The 27,800-nt window shown below is 46.9% G+C and overlaps 2 protein-coding genes across 2 annotated transcripts in view; both read right to left on the bottom strand.

The window, feature by feature from the left end:
- Positions 1-785: 785 nt before the first annotated feature.
- On the bottom strand, positions 786-14,733 carry WDR73 (WD repeat domain 73). Its single transcript, XM_063127368.1, has 8 exons — positions 14,651-14,733; positions 14,028-14,095; positions 11,418-11,506; positions 11,033-11,121; positions 9,161-9,228; positions 7,400-7,564; positions 4,106-4,480; positions 786-1,319 (listed from the first exon to the last, which is right to left on the bottom strand). The coding sequence occupies exons 1-8, from the start codon at positions 14,695-14,697 to the stop codon at positions 1,084-1,086; spliced, it is 1,137 nt and encodes a 378-aa protein (XP_062983438.1). The 5' UTR covers positions 14,698-14,733; the 3' UTR covers positions 786-1,083.
- Positions 14,734-14,767: 34 nt separating this feature from the next.
- LOC134399723 (disintegrin and metalloproteinase domain-containing protein 29-like) overlaps positions 14,768-27,800 on the bottom strand; it is a 66,653-nt gene continuing 53,620 nt past the window's right edge. Inside the window, exons 18-21 of the mRNA XM_063127809.1 lie at positions 26,557-26,668; positions 25,601-25,694; positions 25,368-25,428; positions 14,768-15,007 (exon numbers count right to left, since the gene is read on the bottom strand). Of these exons, the coding sequence (XP_062983879.1) occupies positions 14,768-15,007; positions 25,368-25,428; positions 25,601-25,694; positions 26,557-26,668 (507 nt within the window). The remainder of the gene's footprint in view (positions 15,008-25,367; positions 25,429-25,600; positions 25,695-26,556; positions 26,669-27,800) is intronic.

Raw genomic sequence — 27,800 nt, 5'->3', positions numbered from 1 at the left:
GCAGACCCCCAAAACGGCTCGTGACTGGGACTGACATCAGCAGAGAGCCACACAGCGCAATCCTACGCCTCCCTACGTGATGTTTTCACTAGGGATGTGCACGGACACCCCCCCCCCCCGATCCTCAAATTGCGGATCGGGCCTGCTCTGCCCCGCCTCGATCCGCCTAGGGTCTGCTCCACTCCGCTGCGGAGCTCCAGCTCCAAATCGGAGCTCTGCAGCGGCGGCAAGTGGCGCCAGGTAAGGCCCCCCTCCCTCCTCCCCCTTACCTGTGTCCGTCCCAGCCCATCCCAACTTCACTAGAGCCCGCGGCTCAACCAGGAACTGTAGGCCCCGATTGCGGCCTACACTTTCTGGTTGAGCGGCGGGCTCTAGTGAAGGTGGTGACAGGCCGTGACAGACACAGGTAAGACCCCCCTCCCCCTTACCTGGCTCTGCTGCCGTCGCCACAATGGCAGCGGTGGCGGCAGGGCCAGGTAAAAAAAGCCTCCCCTTACCTGCGTCTGTCCGCGGACCCGCGGCTGCTGCAACTGAGCCCAAGGACTTAAACAGGAAGACCAGGCCGCGGCCTGGTCTTCCTGTTTGAGTCCTCAGGCTCAGTTGAAGCAGCCGCGGGACCACGGACAGATGCAGGTAAGACCCCCTTCCCCCTTACCTGGCTCTGCCGCCGTCGCCGCATGGGCGACAGCGGCAGGGCCAAATAAACCCCCCTTACCTTTTTTGCGGAGCTCCGGATCGAGGCGAAGGATCCGCCTTCACCTCGATATGCTCCGCAACGCTCCGCTGCTCCCCCGATCCTCTTCGCCTCCGCCTTAAGGGGAGGCGAAGCCCCCCGATCCGCTTCTGCTTCTCCAGTCCGAGAAGAAGCGGAGGACATCCCTAGTCTTCACCCCCAATTTGGGAACAGCGGACGCACAGAGGAGGCAACTGGACCGTCGCTGGTCAGACCCTGGCTCTTGCCAAAGAACCTATTATTTTAAAAAGGTTTGGTCCAGCGACGCTGGGGGTGGGGGATTTTATTTCATCCTTGAGCGTTCCTCACAGATTCATGGCAACGGGGAATGTCAGAGGGAGTCCGGAGCACTAGCTAGCCGTGCGAGGCTCGGACCAGTCCCACACGTGCAGTGAGCCGTCCCTCGCTGCCGATAACACCGTCCGGGGCTTGCAGGGATGCCAGGCGTGGGCGGTGACCAGGGGTGGGTCTCCAACGTGGGCCGTGCTGCTGAAAATATGCCCTTTGTGAATGAACACCGGCTTGGCTTCCTGCCCCGAGGAATCCCAGTTTTGTGTATCGTAGACGTGGACGGTGCCATCAAAACCTTAGACGAGAGGGAAGGATTGAGAGAAAGAGAGAAACGGGGCGTTAAGTATGTCACCGTAAGGAACAAGGGGAGGCAAAGGTCACAGGCCCCCGGGCTGCCCCAAGACAAAAAATTCGGAGGCTTGCGTCTGCAATATTGTGGCCCTGCTGAGAGGTTGCCACCACCACCTGAAATTAAACTCCGCTCCCGGGTAAGGCAGCCTCCCCCATCACACTGCCATCCAGACGTCTGGGACTGGTCAGTGCGCTTTAGCCAGTATTGATCAGCTTCCTGACGGACTCAGTGCCCCAAACTGAGAAGGGCTTTAGCCTGCGTTGATTTGGACTTCGGGCGACGCCTGCTGAAGCCAAGGAATGAGATTACAGAAAGAGAAGAGTAAAGGTGTTCTCCTTCCACTGCTCTTATGCAGAGCAATCATAGAATCATAGAATAGCAGAGTTGGAAGGGGCCTACAAGGCCATCGAGTCCAACCCCTTGCTCAATGCAGGAATCCACCCTAAAGCATCCCTGACAGATGGGATTAGAAGCCAACATAGATTTGTCAGGAACAAATCCTGTCAGACTAATTTGATCTCATTTTTTGATAGGATAACTTCCCTTGTGGAGTGTGGGAATGCTGTGGATGTCATATATCTTGACTTCAGCAAAGCTTTTGACAAAGTACCACATGACATTCTGATTAACAAACTAGCTAAAAGTGGGCTAGATGGAACAACTATTAGGTGGGTCCACAGCTGGCTACAGAATCGGACTCAAAGAGTACTTATCAATGGAACCTTCTCAAACTGGGGAGAGGCAACGAGTGGGGTGCCGCAGGGCTCAGTCCTGGGCCCAGTGCTCTTCAACACTTTTATTAATGATTTGGACGAGGAGGTGCAGGGAACGCTGATCAAATTTGCAGATGACACAAAATTGGGTGGGATAGCTAATACCCTGGAAGACACAAACAAACTTCAAAGTGATCTTGATAGGCTGGAGTGCTGGGCTGAAAACAACAGAATGAAATTTAATAGGGATAAATGCCAAGTTCTACATTTAGGGAATAGAAACCAAATGCACAGTTACAAGATGGGGGACACTTGGCTCAGCAATACTACAAACGAGAAAGATCTTGGAATTGTTGTAGATCACAAGCTGAATATGAGCCAACAGTGCGATATGGCTGCAAGAAAGGCCAATGCTATTTTGGGCTGCATTAATAGAAGTATAGCTTCCAAATCACGTGAGGTACTGGTTCCTCTCTATTCGGCCCTGGTTAGGCCTCATCTAGAGTATTGCGTCCAGTTCTGGGCTCCACAATTCAAGAAGGACGCAGACAAGCTGGAGCGTGTTCAGAGGAGGGCAGCCAGGATGATCAGGGGTCTGGAAACAGAGCCCTATGAAGAGAGACTGAAAGAACTGGGCATGTTAAGCCTGGAGAAGAGAAGATTGAGGGGAGACATGATAGCACTCTTCAAATACTTAAAAGGTTGTCACACAGAGGAGGGACAGGATCTCTTCTCGATCCTCCCAGAGTGCAGGACACGGAATAACGGGCTCAAGTTAAAGGAAGCCAGATTCCGGCTGGACATCAGGAAAAACTTCCTGACTGTTAGAGCAGTGTGACGGTGGAATCAGCTACCTAGGGAGGTTGTGGGCTCTCCCTCACTAGAGGCCTTCAAGAGGCAGCTGGACAACCATCTGTCAGGGATGCTTTAGGGTGGATTCCTGCCTTGAGCAGGGGGTTGGACTCGATGGCCTTGTAGGCCCCTTCCAACTCTGCTATTCTATGATTCTATGATTCTATGATGGTGGTCCAGCTGCCTCTTGAAGGCCTCCAGTGTGGGAAAATCAGAATATGAAAAGGAAAAATGAAGCATGGCATAAAAATGCATCCACGCCCTTCACGTCCTCTACAACCCTTCCCCGACCTGACGCTCTTCTGGTTGTGGGATTATGGGAGCCGTAGTACAACAGCCCTCAAGGGCATCGGGATGGGGAAGACTGACTAGGAGGCCAGAAAGCCCCCCTGGGCCCAGACCCGGTCCCGAGCAGCAGGTGTGTTTCCGCCCGAAAGGCCTTCTGCTTCCAGACCCCTTTTCAAGTCTTCCTTAATTCCACCCCAAAGGTCGCCGTCTCCTGAGGGTCTCAGAGCCACAAAGCTGATCTCCCTCCTCTGGGAGAAGTGGCAGATGATGGTTTCGTTGTTCTGGATCCCAGTTTCCCGCTGCGGCTGCACGAGCCACCTCTGTGAGGCCACTGGCCAGGAGGAAAGGGCAAACGGGAAAACGCAAGCCAGGAATCCGTGTAGCTTCCGGGCCACTATTGGCGGTAGATGCCGTCGTCAATAATACCAATGATCCAATGACAGATAATGCCCAGAACCCCCTAGACAACATGGCTGGGGATGCTGGGAATTGGAGTCCAACACACCAGGTGGGCATCGTTTCCCCACGGAACCTGGCAATTCAGTAACGGGAGGGTGGAGTGGGGGGAACGACGGCATTCCACCCCAAAGGCTCCCCTCTCTATACAATTCCCATTTTACAGAGGCAGGAAACTGAGGCTCAGGAACAAGGGGGCTGTGTCAAAAGATGCTCTGGGCGTCCAGGGCTCCCAGCCGGCTCCTGCCTCAAACTCTAGGGTGGCCCTGGGGTTGCCGCAGACCCTGTGGAGCCTGTCCAAGTGTTCAGCCTGCTGCGTGTTTTCGCTGGGAGGAGCAGTCCCACAGGACCCCCAGCAAAGGCAGCCGGACCCCAGCCCCTCCCCACCAACCCCCAACCCCCGGCTCTCCTACGACTCACCAGACACCGCCAGGCAATTCCCGAGCCGCGGAGCTAAGGAGACGGCCAAGAACTCTGCCCCCAGCAAGCCAGGCGTGGCCACCGGGCACCGAGCCACTTTCATGGGGCGTGATGCCTTCCTGAAGTCCGTCAGCACGACGTGGCCCCCGGAGGAGAGCCGGGCTACCAGGGGCTTGTCCGGCAGGCCACGCTCTACTCCCGCACACCACTTCTGCCCTCCCAAGGCGCCAGGGAGGTGCGCCTCCTCGGAGGCTCCCGGAACACCCCGGGGCTGCCTGGTGTCTGCAAAGTAGAGCTGCCCCCCGGCCGTGCAGGCCAGCAAGGTGGCTTCGTCCAGGAAGTCCAGAGTGGCCACCTCATCCGGGTCGGTGGAGTCTGGAGGAAGAGGAACACAAAGGATGCAGCTGCTGTTAGGTCTAGTCCAGGTTTGCCAGATTTTGTCCAGGACTTGCAATCTAGCCTGGACACCTTGAGACCTCACCCCTTACGTGGAAGAATCCTCCATTGCCCAATTCCAGCTGGCTCAGGGCGAGGTATTCACCAGGAACACCAATCTTGGTTTTCTTTCAAAAATTAAACTAGGGCAAGTCTCTAGTCCTTATGGTGCAGGCTCCCTCTTCACCAGACTGAAAGAACGGGGCATGTTTAGCCTGGAGAAGAGAAGATTGAGGGGAGACATGATAGCACTCTTCAAATACTTAAAAGGTTGTCACACAGAGGGCCAGGATCTCTTCTCAATCCTCCCAGAGTGCAAGACACGGAATAACAGGCTCAAGTTAAAGGAAGCCAGATTCCAGCTGGACATCAGGAAAAACTTCCTGACTGTTAGAGCAGTACGACAATGGAATCAGTTACCTAGGGAGGTTGTGGGCTCTCCCACCCTAGAGGCCTTCAAGAGGCATCTGGACAGCCATCTGTCAGGGATGCTTTAGGGTGGATTCCTGCATTGAGTAGGGGGTTGGACTCGATGGCCTTGTAGGCCCCTTCCAACTCTGCTATTCTAAGAGTCTATGATTCTATGAAAGGCTCCATAGTTCACGGGGTGGAGCTTGTGTGCCCTGCATGGATGTGCTCTTCTCGTCGATCTTCAGGCCTCCATGCCCTCAAATGCACAGCTGGGCCAGAGTCGTCCCCCACACCCCCATACCCGCCCCACCTCAGGGCATGTGCTCCCCAAAGCTCCCCATGTCGCCATCTCAGGGTAGCAGCCCCCAACCGGAAGGTCCTTCGTCTCAGAAGAGCCTTGGCTTGAATGGGGCGTCACGGAGAAAACGTATTTATTCCATTTCTATCTTGCCCGATAGCCGACGCTCTCTGGGTGGTTCAAATTCTATGGGCTCTGCTGCCCCACAGACCCTCTGATCGTCCTAGTCTGCTATGTGGTGTCACAAGGGACGAGCCCCGGGGCCTGTATGGCTGGCCCAGACAGAGGGAATTCGCCCCCTTCAAGGCCAGGGAAAGGCAGCTATGTCAGCACCCCCCTGCCTTCCTTTAGATCCGCCTTCTTGCTGGACTAAACTCCCTTGCTGGTAGGAGGGGGGGGGGCTCGATGCCCCCAAGCTGCAAAGGCCTCGTTCTAAAGAAAACTCGCGCCAGCTGAGTTTATGCACAGTAAGTGGGTCCGTGCCCAGGCTTGAGCAAGGCCCAGGTAAGGCGTCTTCCGTGGCCCCGGCTTCCTCCCTTTTCTCGGCTCACGATGACGGAGGCGATACTGGCACCGCCCTCACCTGAGGCACGGAGGCCGGCAGCAATGGGGCAGCGCTGCCTCCTCCAATCCTCTGTGCCTTGCAGAACCTTTCCTGCCCCCCCCCGCCCCCCCGGGCAGGGAAGAAACTAAAAAGGGGACAGGAAGCCTGGAGCGGACAGGCAGTGGCTCTTCTCCGCTGCTGCTCCGGTCGAATCACCAGCCCGGAGTGATGCGGGCAGAGGGTCCTCCAAGCTGCCTGTGTGGGAACGGCAGAAGCAGTGGTGGCTGGCTAGCCAGAAATAGAGGAGGAGGAGGAGGAGGGGGAGGAGGGGGAGGGGGAGCTTTTTCCTTGGCTCGCTTCCCCCGATCGCTCCCCCACCCAGAACAGGGGAGGAATTTTGCCGCCACTGCTCTCCCATGGCACGGCGGCCACTGCAGTCGTCGCCACTTTCATCACGGAGTCCTGGCCCCGCCCACAATGCACACCTCTCGGGGGTAGCGGGGAGGGAGATGATGGCGGCGGCAGCAGGGGCAGGAGCCTCGTGGACGGCTTCTGCATCGCTGGGCGCTGAAAAGTTACGGGTCCACGGTTGGGCGACGCTTTCATTCAGACCAACCAAAATTCCAGAAAAATGTGCAAGCTTTCGAGTTCTCCAGAAGTCTTCCCCAGGCTAGGTGGTATAAAAAGCAGGGGATGGAGGAAGAAACATTCCTCTATCCCCTAGCCGGATGAAGAGTTCTAGAGAACTCCAAAGCTTGCACATTTTGGTGAAATTTCAGTTTGTCCTAAGAAAAGTATTGCCCAGTAAAGTTATTGTGGGTTTTCATAGAAACATAGAATAGCAGAGTTGGAAGGGGCCTCTAAGGCCATTGAGTCCAACCCCCTGCTCAATGCAGGAATCCACCCTAAAGCATCCCTGACAGAGGGTTGTCCAGCTGCCTCTTGAAGGCCTCGAGTATGGGAAAGCCCACCACCTCCCTAGGTAACTGGTTCCATTGTCGTACTGCTCTAACAGTCAGGAAGTTTTTCCTGATGTCCAGCCGGAATCTGGCTTCCTGTAACTTGAGCCCCTTATTCCGTGTCCTGCACTCTGGGAGGATCGAGAAGAGATCCTGGTTCTCCTCTGTAGGACAGCCTTCAAGGATTTCAAGAGTGCTATCCTGTCTCCCCTCAATCTTCTCTTCTCCAGACTAAACAGGCCCAGTTCTTTCAGTCTCTCCTCACAGGACTTTGTTTCCAGACCCCTGGTCATCCTTGTTTGGATGGGTATGTGTGTGTGGATTCTCATGAAACAACATGGCTATCTTTGTGTGTTTTTAGACAGCATTTATGGGTTCTTGCTTTTTAAGAGGCTGGCATCAACCTTGGTGAGCCCCCAGGTGTAGGCGTTTTCCTGACCACACTGACTGCTGACACTCTGCCCATAATTGATCGTGCGAGTTATTCTGGGGCCGAGGATCACAAGGGGGTCCCCGGTGGATGCAAAAGGAAGGAAAACAGGGGGTCTCTTCACCTAACAGATCTTGGCCGTGGGGGGTCTCCTGCCATGTGGGTCCTATGGAGGGCTCAAGAGATTTTTAACCCATAAAGCGAGGAGGAGGCTTACCTGCCATGAAGACGGTTTTCCCGGATTCCACCTCCGTCACCTGAATGTTGTTGATTCTCTGCCCGTGAAGAATCCGTGCGGACTTGGAGAAAGCAGCTGCCATTTTCGCCCAGGTGCGGTCGTCTCCGTGTGCGGTAGGGATAGTGCTGAGGGGTTTAATAACGTCTGCGGGACAGGAAGAGGGGAGAAGACAAAGAGAAAGACAGCGGCTACCAGGGTATACTTGCATTCTTCACGAGGACTCAAGACTACGAACAGATCATGGCATCCCCAGTGCATATGTGTTCACGCTTTCAGGTTCTTTCAGGGTCACCAAGGAGACAAAAGTCGTCAGTCTCACAGGTTTGCTTACAAGGAGACTAATTTATTAGCATATTTTCAGCCCATTTAAGCATATCCCAATAAAAGTGGACCAGACTGCAAAAGCTTCCTGCACAGAATCATAGAACAGCAGAGTTGGAAGGATCCTAAAAGGCCATCTAGTCCAACCCCCTGCTCAATGCAGGAATCCACCCTCCGACCAGGCTGGACCTCCACCCCTGGGTTGCAAGAATAATTATAGCATAAATTTGGACTTGGCACTGCTGCGAACTTAAGCAAGTGATTGACTACTAGGTTTACTAACGAAGTATTACATTCTCAGCGTAGGAAAGCATTAGTAATAATGAACCTACTGATAGGAAGACACTTCTTGACCTCTCTTTGGCACGGGCAAGGCCCACTAATTGGGTTTCCAAGGGTGTTACGGTCAGCTTTTCGACTGAACCACCTTGGAATGTGAGTTCGTTAGTATTCCCCATGAGAACCGTGTTTTGACTCCTCTTCCCATGGACAGAGGAAAAATAACAGTCTGCTAGCTTAGAAGCAGAAGCAGCCGTTCACCCATAAGCCTTTGCAGGTAGCCATGATTTGCAGGCCTGTAGGCCATACAATATGCCATCCGCTAGGTCTAGTTCTGCAAACAGAGATGGAAAAGCTATACTGTGGGATGGGGTCATATGACAAATGCTCCTCCCTACAAAAAAACTAGCATGTCAGGCAGAAGGTGCCCATCCTAGCCTTTTCCCTGACATGCTAGATTTCTATGTGCAGGCTCCCCCCCTCCTCTTTGTTATGGAGGAGCCCTCACCTGCAGGTTGACCACCTCACCAGCTGTTTGAGGCCTTAGTCAGAAAAAGCTTGTAGCGGGTGAATCAAGAGACCCCAGCTCAAATTTTGCCTCTGCCATATTTATACATTTAGAATTAGGGTTGGAAGGAACCTTGGAGTTCAGCTCCCTAGGGAGGATCGCCTGGTGCCTACGCTGTACTCCTTTTCTCACCAGGTGAAGCCCTTTGCACTTTCCTAGTATTTTAGCATTTTAACATCCCAATTGTTTTAAATCTGAATTATTAAATCTCTGCATTGCTTCTAGGTTTTATTGTGGTTGCACTTTTATATTGCGGTTTTAAGCTTTCATATATTTTATGCTGTAAAATATAATTTTAATTTTTGTGAACTACTCAGAGAGCTTCGGCTACTGCAAAGGTATAGAAATGAAATAAATAAATCGCCCACCCTCTGCTCGACGCGGGGACTGCAACGCAGGCTGCAGCTGCGACATCCCTGACAGATGGCTGCCTGGTCTCTGCTGAAATGCAGCGGAGGCTGGTGGATCTGAGGCCTGTCGCCCAGGCTGAGGGTTTAGGACGTGGCAGACCAGAGACCGCCGCAAAACAGGAGCAGCAGCCGTGCAAGTGACGCGTCCCCTCACGCACTCACCTGTCTCGTCCAGCTCCATGCGCCAAACCTGCAGCGAACTGTCCGGCGGGCCACTCGTCACCAGCAAGCTACGGGCACAAGCCAATGGGAAGAAAACTCTTGAGCGAGGGAGAGCAACGAGCCGGCCCCAGGCAGTAGGCCAATGCCCCTGTCAGTCTCTGTGCAAGCTTCACTCAACTTCTGAATCGTCAAAACCCCAAACACAAACCCCTCAACTGCCCTGTTCTAGACTTCCGGCTATTCTAGCATGAACAGTAACTGTTTTAGCAACACACCTTCATCAGAGCATTTCCTGTTCTCTGGCCCATGGGCCGAAACGGGCCTGCAAACGTCGTCCATCTGGCCTGGGGGGCGGGTTGGGCTCCCCCCATGGGCCCTGCCCACTCCTCTCCACACCCATCCACACCCCATGCCCCTGGCCTGGAGGCTACTGGGGACTTTGGGAGGAGGGAGAGAGAGGAATCCCTTTGTTCTCTGGTATTCCCACCCCCAAAAGGTGGAGCAGCAGGTATTCCATCACCACCCCAGTGAGCCTCTATTGTACTGGTTCCTCTCTATTCGGCCCTGGTTAGGCCTCATCTAGAGTATTGCGTCCAGTTCCGGGCTCCACAATTCAAGAAGGACACAGACAAGCTGGAGCGTGTTCAGAGGACGGCAACCAGGATGATCAGGGGTCTGGAAACAAAGCCCTATGAAGAGAGACTGAAAGAACTGGGCAGGTTTAGCCTGGAGAAGAGAAGATTGAAGGGAGACATGATAGCACTCTTCAAATACTTAAAAGGTTGTCACACAGAGGAGGGCCAGGATCTCTTCTCGGTCCTCCCAGAGTGCAGGACACGGAATAACGGGCTCAAGTTAAAGGAAGCCAGATTCCGGCTGGACATCAGGAAAAACTTCCTGACTGTTAGAGCAGTACGACAATGGAACCAGTGACCTAGGGAGGTGGTGGGCTCTCCCACACTAAAGACCTTCAAGAGGCAGCTGGACAACCATCTGTCAGGGATGCTGTAGGGTGGATTCCTGGATTGAGCAGGGGGTTGGACTTGATGGACTTAGAGGCCCCTTCCAACTCTACTATTCTATGATTCTATGAAAGGAGGAATTCTTTCTTTCTGCACTGTAGAGACCAGAGAGTGAGCTTCCAAAGCTGAAAAACAGAAACAGACACCCAGCTCTAAACCGCGGTTGGCCTGCTGTATGTTTGGAAGCTCAAATCATGGAGCGTTTTTTTAATCGTGGTTAGCAGAAATGATGGTTTTGATGCCATGCCTGAACTGAGCTGGAGTATTAAGCGCACCTCAGTCCACGGGGTACAGGGAAGGCTTGTCCAAATGCTCTTTCCTTAAAGCTGAAGTTCACGATTCCTTTTGGGCCAAGGGAGCCCTTCTCCCAACCCAAGTACGCAGCTAAGAAGCGGGAAAGCCATTATTATTATTATTATTATTATTATTATTATTATTATTATTATTATATTATTATTGCCTCGCACGCTCAGGTTCTCTGGGAAGAATTCATTCCAGCCAATGAAAACAAGGCTGACAACCATTACCCAGAGGACCTTTTCTTCTGCCGCCCCCAGTTTGTGGAATGGTTTGCCGGGAGAGATTCCTCAACTTAACAGTCTTCCGGAATTTAAGAAAGCCATAAAGTCTGATCTCTTCCGGCAGGCCTACCCGGCTGAATTTTAAGATGCCTTTTTAATAATGTGCTGCTTTTAATAATGTATTAGTTCAAAATGTTTAAATTAGTTATATGTATTTTATGGTGTTTGCATTTGTGTTGTACCCTGCCTCGATCCAGAGGGAGAGGCGGGTAACAAATAAAATTATTATTATTATTATTATTGTTATTATTATTATTATTATCACATACCTGGTCTCTGGCATGTGCTTCAGCTGGCAGACGGGGCGGTCAGAAAATCCACCGTGTTCAACCTTAAAATCTCTGTCTGGACACAAACCCTGTAAAAATGCAGGTGCCTTGCCGTTAAGTTTCCACACCCGAGGCATAGCTGGCGCCCAAAGTAGACCCGGAAGCAGAGGAGTGCTTCACCTTGAATGGCTCTGATAGAGTTCTGATTCTAACCGAAACCCGGAGTGAATTCAATGCCCCACTGACCTCAGAGCCACCAGCCTCCACCGCCCCAAAGTACATTTGCCCAAACATCTACCTTCCCCGAAGTTGGCCTGTCAGCAAGTGGACCTCAGAGCGGCCTACTCGGGGCAGGGTAGGCCTCTGCGGATCACATGCACATTACCTGGTTCTCTTTTGCGTACAACGTCTGAGGCAAGAGCAGCTGGAGGACTTCATTCTTTCTCCCACTTTCATATCCTGCTACGCAGATACCTGAACACAGAATCACGAGTCAGCCGAGGAATTCAAGGCCTGGGAATGACAGAGGCTATCAGGAGAAGGCCAGCCATGGCTATTAGCCCTGATGGTTGTGTGCGAACTCCAGTATTGGAGGCAGTAAGCCTGGGTGCACCAGTTGCTGGGGAACATGGGCGGGAGGGTGCTGTTGCACCATGTCCAGCTTCATTGGTCCCTGGCCGATGGCTGTCTGGCCCCTGTGTGAACAGAGCGCTGGACTGGATGGACCTCTTCTGATGTTCTTATTAGTTTAACAGTGCTGGTTTTATTGTGATTTTAGTTGTATTTATATCATTATCATAAAACACCCAGAGAAATTCATTTTATGAACCATTTAATAAATCAAAGAAATAAACTGAATGTATAGAGGTGGCTACCAGGAGCAGGGCCTTCTCTGCTGTGGCACCCCGGCTGTGGAATGAGCTCCCTAAGGAGGTTCGCTTGGCACCTACATTATATGCCTTTAGACGCCAGGTGAAGACCTTTTTATTCTCCCAGCATTTTAACAGTCTATAAATAAATTTTAACTCGGTGTTTTAAATTTGTAATTTTGTATTGCTGCTGTTTTTATATGGTTGAGCTTTTACATTGTATTTTATATTATGGTTTTATACTGTTGTTTTATACTTTGAATGTTTTTAATTTTTGTGAACCACCCAGAGAGCTCCGGCTATTAGGCGGTATAGAAATGAAATAAATAAATAAATAAATAAATAAAGTGCTGCCATCATACCCAGTTTGACTCACAGTGTTTCCCTATTTGTATCCTAAGCATCTTCAGAGCTCCTTCTCCGTGAGCCCCTGACAAAGGAAGTGAGGAGGAGCAGGGCCTTTTCTGCTTTAGCACCCCGGTTGTGGAATAAACTCCCTAGAGAGATTTGCCTGGCACCTACATTGTACTCTTTCCGATGCCAGGTAAAGACCTTTTTATTTTCCCAGTATTTTACCATTTTACCATCCTAGTCTGTTTTAAATCTGTATTTTATCTCTGCATTGCTGCTTGGTTTTATTGAGAACATAAGAACATGAGAAGTGCCCTGAGGCTGGATCAGACCAAGGGTCCATCTAGTCCAGCACTCTGTTCACACAGGGGCCACCAGCTGTCAACCAGGGACTAACAAAGCAGGACATGGTGCAACCGCCCAGAGAGCTTCGGCTATTGGGCAGCATAAAAATGTAATAAATAAATAAAACAGCACCCTCCCACCCATGTTCCCCAGCAACTGGTGCACACGGGCTTACTGCCTCGAATACTGGAGTTCGCACACAACCATCAGGGCTAGTAGCCATGGATAGCCTTCGCCTCCAGGAATTTATCTACCCCCCTTTTGAAGCCATCCAAATTGGTGGTCATCACTACATCTTGTGGTAGTGAGTTCCATAATTTAACTATGTGCGTTTATATTGTGGTTTCCATATATTATTATTATTATTATTATTATTATTATTATATACATTTCTATACCGCCCCATAGCCAAAGCTCTCTGGGTGGTTTACAAAGATTAAAAAGATTAGATTAAAAACACTGAACATTAAAAATCAACATACAAAATTTAAAAACAAAACCATAAAAACAGCTAACTCTTAAAACAATTTTTAAACACTCAGCCAGGCCAAAGCTCATTTCGGAGTCAGTTAAAACTCAACATATGCTGTTAAATTGTATACTCTAAGCTCTACTTTATGGTTTTAATTTTTGTGAACTGCCCAGAGAGCTTCAGCTATGGGGCGGTATAGAAATGAAGTGAAATAAATAAATAAATAAATCTTGTTCCACTGCAGATATGTTGCACTACAACTCCCATAAACTTCCTGCAGCTTCTAAACTTCTCTCTCCCAAGAAAGTGGCAAACAGGAGGCGCCCAGAGAATGTTCTGTTGGCAGTGAAGCAATGCAGCTATTTCCCTGCCTGGAAACAACATCTAAGCTGCTCAAACTCCTCGGGGAAACAGAAGGAGCATGTTCAGAGGAGGGCAACCAGGATGATCAGGGGTCTGGAAACAAAGCCCTATGAAGAGAGACTGAAAGAACTGGGCAGGTTTAGCCTGGAGAAGAGAAGATGGAGGGGAGACAGGATAGCACTCTTCAAATACTTAAAAGGTTGTCACACAGAGGAGGGCCAGGATCTCTTCTCGATCCTCCCAGAGTGCAGGACATGGAATAACGGGCTCAAGTTAAAGGAAGCCAGATTCCAGCTGGACATCAGGAAAAACATCCTGACTGTTAGAGCAGTACGACAATGGAATCAGTTATCTAGGGAGGTTGTGGGCTCTCCCACACTAGAGGCCTTCAAGAGGCAGCTGGACAACCCTCTGTCAGGGATGCTTTAGGGTGGATTCCTGCATGGAGCAGGGGGTTGGACTTGATGGCCTTTGAGGCCCCTTCCAACTCTACCATTCTATGATTCTGAGGCAGCTAAAGCCTCTGTCCCCCCACTCCTGAAAACAGCGGCCCGAAACTAACCCACCCCAAACCCAGAAAAGAAACGCCACTCACTTTTGTCTCTCGTCCACTCGATGACTCTTGTGGGATCCTGAAGCTCAAAAACGTGGAGATCGTTGTAGCTAAGCAAAGTGAGCAAGGCAAGCAGGGCTTCAGTGAAAAGTCGCCACCTGATGTAGGGGGGCGGGGGGGGGGGAATTGGCAAGGGAAAATCCCCTGCAAGTAATAAGCGAAGGATGCAATCCAGGCCCCACACTTACATAGACATGTACTGGATATTTGGGATTTCTCTGATTAATCCAATAATATCCAAGAGCATACACCAGAGCTGGATAATAGACGCAGTATATAAAGCCAGAACAACAACAACAACAATAATAAATTTATTGGTTACCCGCCTCTCCCTCCGGATTGAGGCGGGGTACAGCACAAATGCAAACATCATTAATGAAAACGTTTAAAACTAAGACATTATTAAAAGCAGCACCTTATTAAAAGTGCCTTGAGCAGGGGGTTGGACGCGATGGCCTTGTAGGCCCCTTCCAACTCTGCTGTTCTATGATTCTATGAAAATGGAAATAAAAAGAAACCTAGGCAGGGGGGTAGGCGTAGGAGGGCACGGAAAGGGGGTGATGGAGGGGGGTCCCCAGAATCCGCCCTCCCCCGGCCTCACTTACAGCCTCAAGGACTCCAGCAGCCACTCTTCCTCCTCCTCTTCCTCCATCCTTCCTTCCCTCCTCTCGCGGAGACACGCAAAAGTGAAGGGAAGTAGGGACTGTCACGTGAGCGCATCCTCACGTGACTGGGGCTCCACGTGTTTCCTCCTCCGCCCCCTTCATCGTCCGTGGGGCGGGCGCCGGGGCCGCGCTCTGTCTCTCTGCCGGCGCAAAGCGGGGCCGGGAGGGCTGAGAAGCGGGGATGGGGGCGCTGCGCACGTGAGGACGCGGCTCGGACACGGGCAAAGGGACGCGCGGGGCAGCGCAGAGGCCGATGCGGGCAGGCTGGGTGGCGGCAGCAGCAGGCGGGTAGCCAGCCTGAACGGGGGGGGGGGGGCGAAGATTGGGGGGGGACTCATTTGCAGGCCTTCATTGTCCCAGGAAAGCCTTCCGTTGACGACCAGCCACGGTTCACAGGTCACCTGTCATGTTGCTTCTTTTAATAATCTATTTTAAGGTGTTTTTATTCTGTTTGTATTGCATTTTATCTTGTACCCCCCCTTCCGAAATTTTGAATGTCGAGCGGTATATAAATATTGTAAATAAAATAAATAAATAGGCATAGGGTGAGATTGCACGTCTTACGCACCTGTGAACCGCCCAGAGGGCTTCGGCTATTGGGCGGTATAGAAATGCAATAAATAAATGAATAAATAAAATACTCATCCATCAAAAATGAAGAGCTGTTTTCTCATCATGCAAGCCTTAAAAGGTCTGCACGCAGGTCCTCAGGGTGATGTTCCTGGTGCAGTTCTCAGTAGGAAACGCACTGTGTGAACTCAAAGAAGAGCGAGCGCTGTGAATAGGTGCTCCTGGGTTTCTGTATCCACCTGAGACCCTTCCGCTAGGTCATGGTGCTGTAGAGTCACCCATCGCAAAGCTCATGCAGGATTTTCCTGACCTCTAGTGCCTCTGCATCTCTTATTATCTCCACCACCCCATTGGCATCCATAGGGAGGGACAAGGGGGGGGGATTGCCCAACCCCAGATGAGCCATAATCTTCAGAGCCCCAGCTTACATTAAAAAAAAAGCAAGTCTCTTAGCCTTTGTAGAACCCAAGATATGAGGCAAAAGGTGAAGCCGCTATTTTGCCCATTCGTTTGGTAAAAAAACAGCCTGCTCCCATCTTTGTGTTTTTAGCCAATGAGTGAAGTCGTGTCCATGATGAACACATCCACTATCCGGGTGTTTTAACCCTTCCGGATGTGTTCAGCCTTTTGGGGTTCTTCTCGAAAGGCTTAACGTATTATTCCAGGACACAGAATAATGGGCTCAAGTTACAGGAAGCCCAATTCTGGCTGGACATCAGGAAAAACTTCCTGACTGTTAGAGCAGTACGACAATGGAACCAGTCACCTAGGGAGGTTGTGGGCTCTCCCACACTAGAGGCCTTCAAGAGGCAGCTGGACAACCATCTGTCAGGGATGCTTTAGGGTGGGTTCCTGCATTGAGCAGGGGGTTGGACTCGATGGCTTTATAGGCCCCTTCCAACTCTACTATTCTGTGATTCTTTTCGGAAGTAATTGCAGCCTCATGAAAAACAATTTTGAAATTCAGGAGTTAAATGTAGCTGAGTTTGGGCACTAATGAGTTTACTCAAAAAAACCAAACGGTAGCAGCATGGACAGGAGTTCATGATCTTTCGAACTCCAATATTGTTAATATTTTTTTCTGAGTTTAGAAACATTTTTACCCTGAAAATGCATGCAGATAATTATTCCCTTATTGCGGGAAGCAGGGGTTGTGGCTGAGAAAGCGTGGGGGTTACACAAATCTTGCAAAGTAGCCCTGTGTTATTCCCATTTTGCAGTGGGGGTTAGTGTATGATAAACCTGCAGCGCAGCCTAGTGTCATTACCCGGTCTCGCAACTACGTTGGCGTTTTAGGAAATTGCAAACAGGACTGTAAAGTTTGTTGTAGCCGCAACACAAAGTGACTTGCTGTGATGAACCAGGATTATCAGGGGTCTGGAAACAAAGCCCTATGAAGAGAGACTGAAAGAACTGGGCATGTTGAGCCTGGAGAAGAGAAGATGGAGGGGAGACATGAGAGCACTCTTCAAATACTTAAAAGGTTGTCACACAGAAGAGGGCCAGGATCTCTTCTCAATCATTCCAGAGTGCAGGACACAGAATAACGGACTCAAGTTAAAGGAAGCCAGATTCCAGCTGGACATCAGGAAAAACTTCCTGACTGTTAGAGCAGTACGACAATGGAATCAGTTGCCTGGTGAGGTTGTGGCCTCTCCCACACTAGAGGCCTTCAAGAGGCAGCTGGACCACCATCTGTCAGGGATGCTTTAGGGTGGGACATCTGGAGAGTAAGAGAATTGTTAATTATGTTTGGAGATAATTGCAAATAGAAATGCTAATATAGAAACCTGCCGGCCAGGCGCAGCACTGCCTCCCCCCCCCTTTAAAGTAGATGGCTGGAGTACTAGACTCACGGGGATATGGGGGGGGATTAGAGTGGGGGGGTGGGGAGGGGGGGAAGGTAGGAGAGGAGGGATTGGGGTAGGAGGGTGGGGGTTTTATGTATGGAGTTTGTTTTTTTATGTAAGCAAGTTTGAATTGCTGAGCACAAGGGATCGGAAGAGATTTCAAAAGGGTGATTATGGATAAAAAGATAAAGGTATCAACACTCAATGTTAAAGGTTTGGGGGCAGTCGTGAAAAGGAAGAGAATAGAACAAATGTTTAATAAAGAGGGATCAGATATTATAATGGTCCAAGAGACACACCAAGGCTCCGAGAATTCGAATATGATAAAATTAAAGTGGTTAGCCTATTATGAAAAGTCATTAGGGACATCGAAAAAAAATGGAGTGGCCACTTTGATTTCAAAAAAAAGTGGGTTTATATTAGAAGAAGTAAAAAAGGATGATAAGGGCAGATATCTTATGTTAAAAGGTAAAATTGAGGGAAAGGTCTATACTTTGATTAATGTTTATGCCCCAAATGAGAGGCATAGAGAGTTTTTTATAAAGTTGTTTAAAGAAATAGAAGAATTTAAGGAGGGGTATGCTATATTAGCTGGGGATTTTAATATGGTTATGGATAATAAACGGGACAGGTCAAATCCCACTAATGTTGAAAAGAGGAACAATATGACTATATTGAATAAATTAGTAAAAGAAAATGATTATTTAGATTCGTGGCGTTTACTTAACGGGAATAGGCCTGGATTTTCATACTTTTCCCCAGTTCATCATACATACTCCAGGATAGATTATATATTTGTTTCAAAAGATTTTGCAACGAGGATTTGTAAAATGGAAATGGGGGTAATAAAAGTAACTGATCATGCCTTGTTAAGTCTAGAATTTACAGTTAAGAAAGATTATAAAGAGGCATATAAAAATGGAAGCTGAATACAAAGATATTGAAATATAATAAAATAGTAGATAAAATTCGGAAGGAACTGTCGGAGTCATGGGAAATTAATGAAAAAGGAGGAACAGCTGGGTCAGTCATTTGGGACACCATGAAGGCTGTAGCAAGAGGAATCTGTATTAGAGAAACATGTAGTTTAAAAAGACAACAACGTGCAGAACAGGAAAAGTTAGAGATAGAAATTAAAAACTTGGAGGAAAGATATTGGCGAGTTAAAGATAAATATAAATTAGTGGAAATACAAGCTAAGAAGAAACAATTAGAAAATTTAAATATAGAAGAGATTCAAAAGAATTTAATGTATATGAAAAGGGAATATTTTGAAAACAGTGATAAGAACTCGAGGTTGCTTGCCAAGCTCACACAAAAAGAAAAAGGGAGGAATGGGATAGAAACGTTGAAAGATAGCCGAGGGAATTATTGTCATGCAATGAAAGCTAAAATAAAAATTTTTCAGGAATTCTATCAGGAATTGTATAAGGGTAAAGAAATTCAACAAGAAAAGGTGGAGGAGTATATTGGAAGGTTTATAAAGAAGGGAATAAAATTAGAATATAAGGAGTTAATGGAGTCAGTAATAACTCAAAGAGAAGTTGAAGAGGTTATTGATAAGTTAAAAGTTGGTAAATCACCGGGAGCAGATGGTTTGGGTCCAGAATATTATAAGGTCTTCAAAGACTGTTTAGTTCCAAAATTAATGGAACTTTATAATAGGATATTATCAGGAGAGAAGATACCTGAATCATGGGAACATTCAGTGATAATTCTGATCCCAAAACCAGATAAAGATTTGACTAATCCCGATTCTTATAGACCTATTTCTTTAATAAATCAGGATGCTAAAATTTTTACATCTATTATGGCCAAACGGCTAAATAAATTTTTGGCAGAATATATAGGAGCAGATCAATGTGGGTTTGTGGTAGGAAGGCATATGCATAATTTAGTGGGTAGAGTTTTAAATGTAATAAATGTAATAAAAAAAGCAAATATTAAGGCAGGTATTATGGCATTAGATATTTTTAAAGCTTTTGATTGTGTGAGCTGGCAGGCACTAAAGAGTATTATAGATAAATTGGGATTTGGAAATAAATTTAAAAATGTAATAGAACAGCTATATTCCCAAAATACGGCGGTAGTGGTGGTAAATGACGGACTTACTGAAAAGATACGACTAGCCAGAGGAACAAGACAAGGATGTCCGCTCTCGCCGGTCCTGTTTGTAATGGTTATGGAAGTTTTGGCGAAGGCACTAAGGGAGGATGAAGAGTTAGAAGGAATTGGAGAGGTAAGGGAAATAAAGTTAAACATGTTTGCGGATGACACTTTATTGACCATTAAGAATCCATTAAGAAAATTAGAAAGAATTAAATATCAGTTGAGGGAATTTGAGGAAATTACAGGGTTAAAAATAAATTGGTCTAAATCAGAGATGATGTTGTTTAACTATACCAAGAAGGAAGAAAAGGATTGGGAATTTAAGGGAATGGAATTGAAAGTTAAGAATGAGATTAAATATTTGGGAATTAAAATTACAAAAAATGTAGAGAATCTTGAAAAGGAAAATTTAACGAGGTTAAAGAAAGAGGTATTAGAGAAATTGGAGAAATATAAAAGATTAAATTTATCTTGGTTCGGAAGAATAGCCTTAATAAAAATGAAGATATTAGCTAAAATTAATTTTGTATTTAGAATGTTACCTATAAAAATATCAGAAACCGAGATAAAAAGTTGGCAAAATATTATTAATAAATATTGTAATGGAGAAAAGAGAGCAAGAGTGAATAAAAATAATTGGTACCTAAGCCAAAAAAAGGGGGGAATGGGTCTCCCAAACATAAAATTATACTACGTAGCAAATAGATTAAGACATGTTGTAGAAGCAATTATGGGAGTAGGAGATTTATATTGGATGGAAGAAAAAACCATAAATAAGGTAGAGATGAATTTGGAGAATGTTTTTTTTAAAGACGGAGGAAGAAAGTGGGTTGGAAGTATAGATAATCCACTCCTGAGGACTCAATGGGAAATTTGGAGTAAATTTAAAGGGAAGCTGCTTCCGAGCAACTCTCCCTTAGCACCGATAATAATGTTAAAGAATTTCCCAGAGGATCTAAAGGGTAGATTATGTAAAATATTAAAAGAGAAAAATAAAATAAGATTAAAGGATTGGGTAAGAGATATCAAAACAAGAGAGGATATGGAAAATTTGTTAAAGGAGAAGAAGCTATCTTGGTTAGAATATGGTCAATTAGAGCAATGGAATAAAAAGTGGATTAAAGATAATAGAATGTGCAGAAAGATGACGAGGTTTGAAGAATTAGTAGTAAGTAAGGAGGAAGGGAAAGGAGGGAGTATAGTTTCAAAAGGATTAATGAGTGAAATATATAAAATATTGTTAGAGAAGGAGTTTAGAGAGAATACAGAGAAAATGGTTTGGGAATCAGATTTGAAGATACAAATAGGGCGACAGAGCTGGGAGGGACTATGGAAACAAAGAGTGTTGAGAAGTTTATCAGTAAGAATAAAGGAGAATTATTTTAAAATCCTATGGAGGTGGTACCTAACCCCGGTCAGATTGAATAAGATAAGTGATCAACATTCAGCAAATTGTTGGAGAGGTTGTGGGGAAAAAGGAACGTATTTACATATGTGGTGGCAATGCAAATATGTACAAAGATTATGGAAGATGGTGTTCTCAGAAATTGAAGAAATAGTGGGAATGAAAATAGAACAAACACCAAAAATAGCATTGCTGTCACTATTTGAAGATATAAAGTGTGAAAAGGAAATATAGAGCTGATATCGAATTTGTTGGTTGCAGCACGACTGATGGTAGCTAGGAACTGGAAGGTCCAAGGGGAATATTCTATTGAGGAATGGTACAAAGAAGTATGGGATATAGCCATTAATGATAAACTGACATGTAATATTAAGTGGAGAAAAGGCGTAACTAAAATAAATGAGTTCGAAGGAATTTGGAAACAGTTCCTAGTGTTTGTGTTTACTAAGGGAAGTGGGAAACCACCAGCAGAAGAAACGATTAGATTTTGGACTCAAGAATGATCCCGAGGTGGGGGGTGCACTTTTATGTTAAGAACGAAGATGTTGTAGTATGATAAGGTATATGTAATAGTTTTTGATATTTGTACTCAACAATCATTCAATATGTATGCAGCAGATATTTGATGTTTTTTTTTCTTATTGTGTTTTGTTTCAGTTATATTTTGGTAATGTTTATCTATGTTTATATAGTGTTGAAAATGAATAAAAAAATTTTTTTTTAAAAAAAAGGGATGCTTTAGGGTGGATTCCTGCACTGAGCAGGGGGTTGGACTCGATGGCCTTGTAGGCCCCTTTCAACTCTGCTATTCTATGTTTCTATGTATATAACTTTAAAAGAACCTGCCTTTTTTTGGCTCTTGCAGGAGGGCTGAGTGGAACCTCTCCCCATCTCTTAGTGCAGGCCCTGGAGCTGAGACTGTGTGCTGTGGAGGTACCTGAATCTATTGTGTGTTGCCTGCAGAGGAGATTCCTGGGAGGGGACCGCAAACAGAGCAGGTTCTCTTCATACCCCAGTATTAACCACACTCTTCACTGTGTTTAAGGGGTGAAGAGAGTCAGGGAAAGAATTGAGGGTTTCTGCTGTGGATGGAAAGACACTATCTGGGCACAAGGTCTATGAGAAACAACAGAAGGGTAGAACCTGTTTAAGGAGACCTGGTGCGCAGGCCTTGTCACTGCTCAGGCACCAGACCTACCACAAATGGTAGAGCTGTTCTCTGATGCTATCAGGGCTTTTAGAAAACTTACAACCATACACAGAATGTGCAGTTCCAAGAAAAAAAATATGCAGTTCCAAAAGGACACTGCTGCAGTGTAAAATTCAAGTCACTGATAAAAGTGACTGATAATGATTTGAAAAGTCAAGTTGGTAGTCCAGGCTCTTCTAGAGCCCTAAAACTGGATCAAGCCTACCGACGTTCCCTTCCACTGCTAAAGACATGCCCCAGAGACTCCACTGCTACCCTCTGGTGCCCTCCAGATGTTTTGGACTTGAACTCCCATCAGCCCAAGCTGACATGGGCTATGGTCAGGAATGCTGGGAGTTGTAGTCCAAAACATCTGGAGCAGTTCAGGTTGGCGAATACTGCTCTAGAGTGTTCACCAGTGTTTCCAGGATGAAGGAAATATGAAATTGCCAGTGTTATAAGGGTGTAAGTGTGATAAGAGATAAAGCATCTGTGTGCGTGGACCCGGTCTCCCAGCATGGGGTTGGGACTGGGGCCCTTTTGTCCAGGCCTTGCCCACAGTTATTTAGCCCGGCCACTTCACAACGGATGTGATTTCAATTTTTCAGCGCATGGGGAAACAAAACGTGAAGTCCGGGTGTTCAAACTGTGGAGCCAATGTGGGTTGGCACACATACGGTTCTGCCTTAAGCACAGGGCAGATGTTACTGTTCCACTGTCTACAGGTCAAAGCAGCCCATTATTTTATGGTTTTACTTGTGACCCTCTCGGCTCTTGGGCAGTAAAGAAATGTAACACCTCAGTGGGAAGCGCGTGCTTTGCACACATAAAGTCCCAGGGTTCAATCCCGGGCACCTCTAGGCACTGCTGGAAAAACTCCTGCCTGAAACTTTGGAGAGGGATGCGCAAACCGACGAAACTCGGGCTTGTTGACATTCTCTGAATGCCATCTTGAAGCTTGTTCCAGTTCGAGCCTGTATCAGATTGAAAACTTTGGGTTTCCCCCCACCCTGTTTTGCATGAAAATCCGTACATAATTTTATGTGTATTTTTTTCCAAACCAATTGTACACAACTCTGAAATGTACACATCCTTCTCCCATTGATTAAACTGTGTCTGTGCACGTTTTCAAAAGTATGCGTTCTCGTGCGGGTTTTTCAAACGTTGAATGCATTTTCTTTGCAAGCTCCAAAGCACATTCCAAGCTTGGAAACGTATGGGCTTTGATCGCAGATTGCATCCCAGTCCGTGTTTGATCCAGAAGGTGCAAACTGGGTAAATCCTGATGAAAAATGAAACGTATTTCTCGTACATCCCTCGCCTCTGCCAGTCAGTGCGGGTAATAGTGGGCTAGATGGATCAGTGCGTTCCTATGAATATCCTTCAAGGTCAATCTCCGAGGCGGGGTGGGGAGGAAATTAGGTTTTAAACACAACAAATCTGAAGGAATCTCAAGAGAGGTTGATATCTGGTATATTTCCTTCATGGAGCTGCAGTGATTACTCCTGCCTGAGTAATCACACCAATGACCAACGCATACAGTATTCAAAGACAGAACACTTTGTTCAAAGATGGCAGATGAGAATAAGCAAGCAAATGGAGATTAAACAGCAGAAGGGGGGAGCATGGGATGATTAGTACAAAGGAAGCAGGCGGAGTTTGCTTCTTCCTCTGCCACAGGCTCTTCAGCGACCTTCAGATACAAACAAATGTCTTCTGCGGAGCAAATAACCTTGCTTCAGAACAGAACAACATGTCACCTGCTGACGGTTAGCTTGTAACTGATCCCTAAAAGACAACACATGAGTATTATCCTGGTTGGCTTGCTGAATGTGCCTGATTTATTTTTTAGTTTATTTTTATTTTAAAAAGTTTCTAACCCGCCGCTCCATCCTGATCGGGGCGGGGAACAACAACAGCATAGAACACATAAAACATTAATCAAAACACAATATACATTGTTAAAACTTCCTAAAAACGTAATAAAAGCATCCTAAAATTCCAGTGGATAGGCCTGCCGGAAGAGATCAGTCTTTATGGCTTTCTTGAATGCTAAAAGACTGTTAAGTTGATGAATCTCCTCTGGCAGGCCAGTCCTTTTCCAGCTTCATCACGCCAGTCCTTTTCCAGCTTCACTGGCTGCCAGTCCAGGTCCGGGCCCGATTCAAAGTGCTGGTATTAACATTTAAAGCCCTAAACGGCTTGGGGCCAGGCTATCTGAAGGAACGCCTCCTCCCGTATGTACCTGCCCGGACCCTAAGGTCATCCTCAGGGGTGCTTCTCCGCGAGCCCCTGCCAAAGGAAGTGAGGCAGGTGGCTACCAGGAGCAGGGCCTTCTCTGCTGTGGCACCCCGGCTGTGGAATAAGCTCCCTAAGGAGGTTCGCTTGGCATCTACATTATATGCTTTTAGATGCCAAGGGAAGAGCTTTTTATTCTCTCAGCATTTTAACAGTCTATAACTAAATGTTAACTTGGTGTTTTAAATTTGTAATTTTGCATTGCTGTTGTTTTTATCTGGTTGAGCTTTTATATTGTATTTTATATTATGGTTTTATACTGTTGCTTTATACTTTGAATGTTTTTAATTTTTGTGAACCGCCCAGAGAGCTCCGGCTATTGGGCGGTATAGAAATGAAATAAATAAATAAATAAATAAATAAATAAATAAATAAATAAATAAATAATTCCACAGTCTGGGAGCAGCAGAGGAAAAGGTCCTCTGGGTAATACCTGTCAGCCTAATTTTGGCTGGCTGAAGGAAGTTCTTCCCAGCGGACCTGAGTGCCGGGCGGATTGTTCGGGAGAAGACGATCCCGCAGGTAGCCTGGACCCAAACCATGTAGGGCTTTCAAGGTGATAACCAACACTTTATACTTTGCCTGGAAACTAACTGGAAGCCAGTGAAGAGACGTTCGGGGCTAATCCAGTGATCACTGAATTGCATGCATAAATTTCCGTATTTAATCCCCAGCACCTCTAGTTATTATTATTATTTATTACATTTATATACACCCCATAGCCAAAGCTCTCTGGGCAGTTTACACAGGTAAAGGGTCTCTCAGCAGGACTTCTGCCTGAGCCCTCAGAGAGCAGCTGCCAGTGAGGGTAACCAGTAGAGGACTTGGTGGACCATCACTCTGGCTTGCTATCAGGTGGCAGCTTCATCTATTCCCACCCACTCACCCTTCCTCCTCCTCCTCCTCCTCCTCCTTATTTTTAGTGTTTTTAAAGGAAATAATGACCGTGGGTTCATCACCAGAACCTTTCACAAACATGCTTGCAGATACTTACAGTATATTCTGGAGAAGAAACAGAATCCATTGGTTCTGGAGAAGAAACAGAATCCATTGGTTCTGGAGATATTTTCCCCCCAATCAGTTTTCCAAGCCAGGTCCTGCAAAAGAAAGAGAAGTCAGTGGTCTCTCTCTCTCTCTCTCTCTCTGCATTCAGGCAAGAGATGGACACTGGAGCGGTTGTCTTGCCTGAATTTTTGCCTTCCTCTCACGCACCAACCATGCCACCTGAAAACATACTGAAGCCATTGCATCAACTGGTAAATTATACCGAGTAAGAGCGCTACTCGGGTGTTCTTTCCTACAGAGCAAGCAACAATAGTTAAGGAGCCCAGCGAACTTCGGTTGCTTGTGCTTGACCTCTAGGCAGGCTGCCTGAGGAAAAGAACAGTGGCAGGGAAGGTGAACTTGAAAATCCGCAGCAAGGGCACAGCTTCATTACGTCAAGTGAGAATGATGGAGAGGTTACTTACCAAGTATGTAGATATTTCTTCAGCACTATGCTAAGAGTCAGCAAAAGCATTGCCACCCCAATAATAGAACCTAGCATTAAGGTTTTTTTGGATTCTGGAAGGAAAAAAAGAAAGGAGAGATTGCTTGACATATTCAGGTCCCTGTGTGGAATGCACCCAGTCACTACCTCACCTGCATATTCCATGCCGGAGGCCCCCCAAGGAGGACCGGGCTCCTGTATCTTTAACAGTTGTATTGAAAACTGTATTGAGCAGGGGGTTGGACTCGATGGCCTTGTAGGCCCCTTCCAACTCTGCTATTCTATGATTCTATGAAAAGGGAATTTCAGCAGGTGTCATTTGTATATATGGAGAACCTGGTGAAATTTCCTCTTCATCACAGCAGTTAAAGCTGCAGGTGCCCTGCCCTCTTTTAAATCTGATCCCAGTATAGCTGCAGTATAGCTCCTGCAGCTTTAACTGTTGTGATGAAGAGGGAATTTCACCAGGTGCTGCATGCATACAAAGACACCTGCTGAAATTCCCTTTTCTATGCATCTGTTAAAGATACAGGAGCCCGGTCCTCCTTTTCATAGGGTCACCCTACCATACTACATAGAGCAGTGGCCTTGGCCCAGGGTTCTTCTCTCAGACTATGACCTGCTTCACACTTCATGCAGACATTATGTTTGCTCCAACTACACTAGTGTTGACTGTATGGAACAAACATACAGGGCTGAAAGGCCAGCCGTGCATTCTGCCATGCGATCTCCAAACACTCGTGACCGTTTGAAATGTGTATAGGCTGAACAGGTGGGGTGGGGGTGGGGGTTATAAGTGTTAACTTCCCATTGATGAGAAATAATTGACTGTTTAATACAGAGGGCCCCAAAGCACACACTTGGAACGACTTCAGGGAGGTGGAAGGAAGGACAAGAGAAAACAGAAGAAGAATCTGAGGTTTCCTGATAACTCACTCCTCTGTTCTGGAGCGGGCCCACTGTCAACGCTGCCTCCAAATCCCTTGCCGCTGCAGAAGGGTGGGGCCCATCCGTAAGTGCAATGGCAATTTCTTTTGCTATTGCACACCTGAAATAAATCAAGTGTATGAAGAGGAAATAAGTGCATGAATTTATCCCCTAGATTTTTTTTTCATGTTAGTTGATTATTTCTGCATTATGAATCATATTAACAGCCCTCCTAACACTATCACTTAAATCATTTTTCATAAATTCTGACTTAATAAAATATATTATTTATTTATTTTTATTTATTTATTACATTTTTATACTGTGTAATCAACCGAAGCCCTCTGGGCAGTGCACAATTGAAAAACGTAAAATACAAGTATAATTTTTAAACATTAAAATGTTTCAAAGGCGATATAAAACCAGCTGCATTGAAGACGGGGGAAAGCCTGCGTAAAAAGCTGTGTCTTCAGGAGGCGTTTAAAAGATATTATGTTTTCCGCCTCCCGAACAGCACGAGGGAGGGTCCTCCAGAGGGTGGGGGCCGCCACAGAGAAGGCCCTGCCCCTGAGGTTCTGCATAGCGGCATTCCGTTCATCACATGTGTCTTTGTGCTAAGATTCTAGATTAGTAAATTATCATCTTGATTTGCCGTGTTTTGAGAACTTGTCTGTGTGTAGCCTCTTCCCTATGGTACTGGAACGGCAACATTCTGCCAACATTTAGGTCCTGCCTACACACTTGTCTGTGGATTAAACTCTCTGGGCCCTGAGATTTCCTGAGTCAGTGAATCGTACCAATGTGGGTATACAGAATTATTGAAATGCTGGGCTGTGCCAACAGGGAGAAGGTTAGGGTCGTTTGTCAAAAAGTCCTTTCCTGATCCTCCCAATAATATTAGCGTACCAAATTGCCAATATCCGCTGGATAATGGAGAAAGCCAGGGAGTTCCAGAAAAACATCCATTTCTGTTTTATTGACTATTCTAAAGCCTTTGACTGTGTGGATCATAACAAACTGTGGCAAGTTCTTGGTGGTATGGGGATACCAAGTCATCTTGTCTGCCTCCTGAGGAATCTGTATAACGACCAAGTAGCAACGGTAAGAACAGACCACGGAACAACGGACTGGTTTAAGATTGGGAAAGGAGTACGGCAGGGCTGTATACTCTCACCTTATCTATTCAACTTGTATGCAGAACACATCATGCGACGTGCTGGGCTTGACGAATCCAAGGCTGGAGTTAAAATCGC

This window comes from Elgaria multicarinata, chromosome 5 (assembly GCF_023053635.1).
Source record: "Elgaria multicarinata webbii isolate HBS135686 ecotype San Diego chromosome 5, rElgMul1.1.pri, whole genome shotgun sequence".
Lineage (NCBI taxonomy): Eukaryota > Metazoa > Chordata > Lepidosauria > Squamata > Anguidae > Elgaria > Elgaria multicarinata.
The sequence above is the reverse complement of the archived record's forward strand: the minus strand, read 5'-3'. Positions and strand labels throughout refer to the sequence as shown.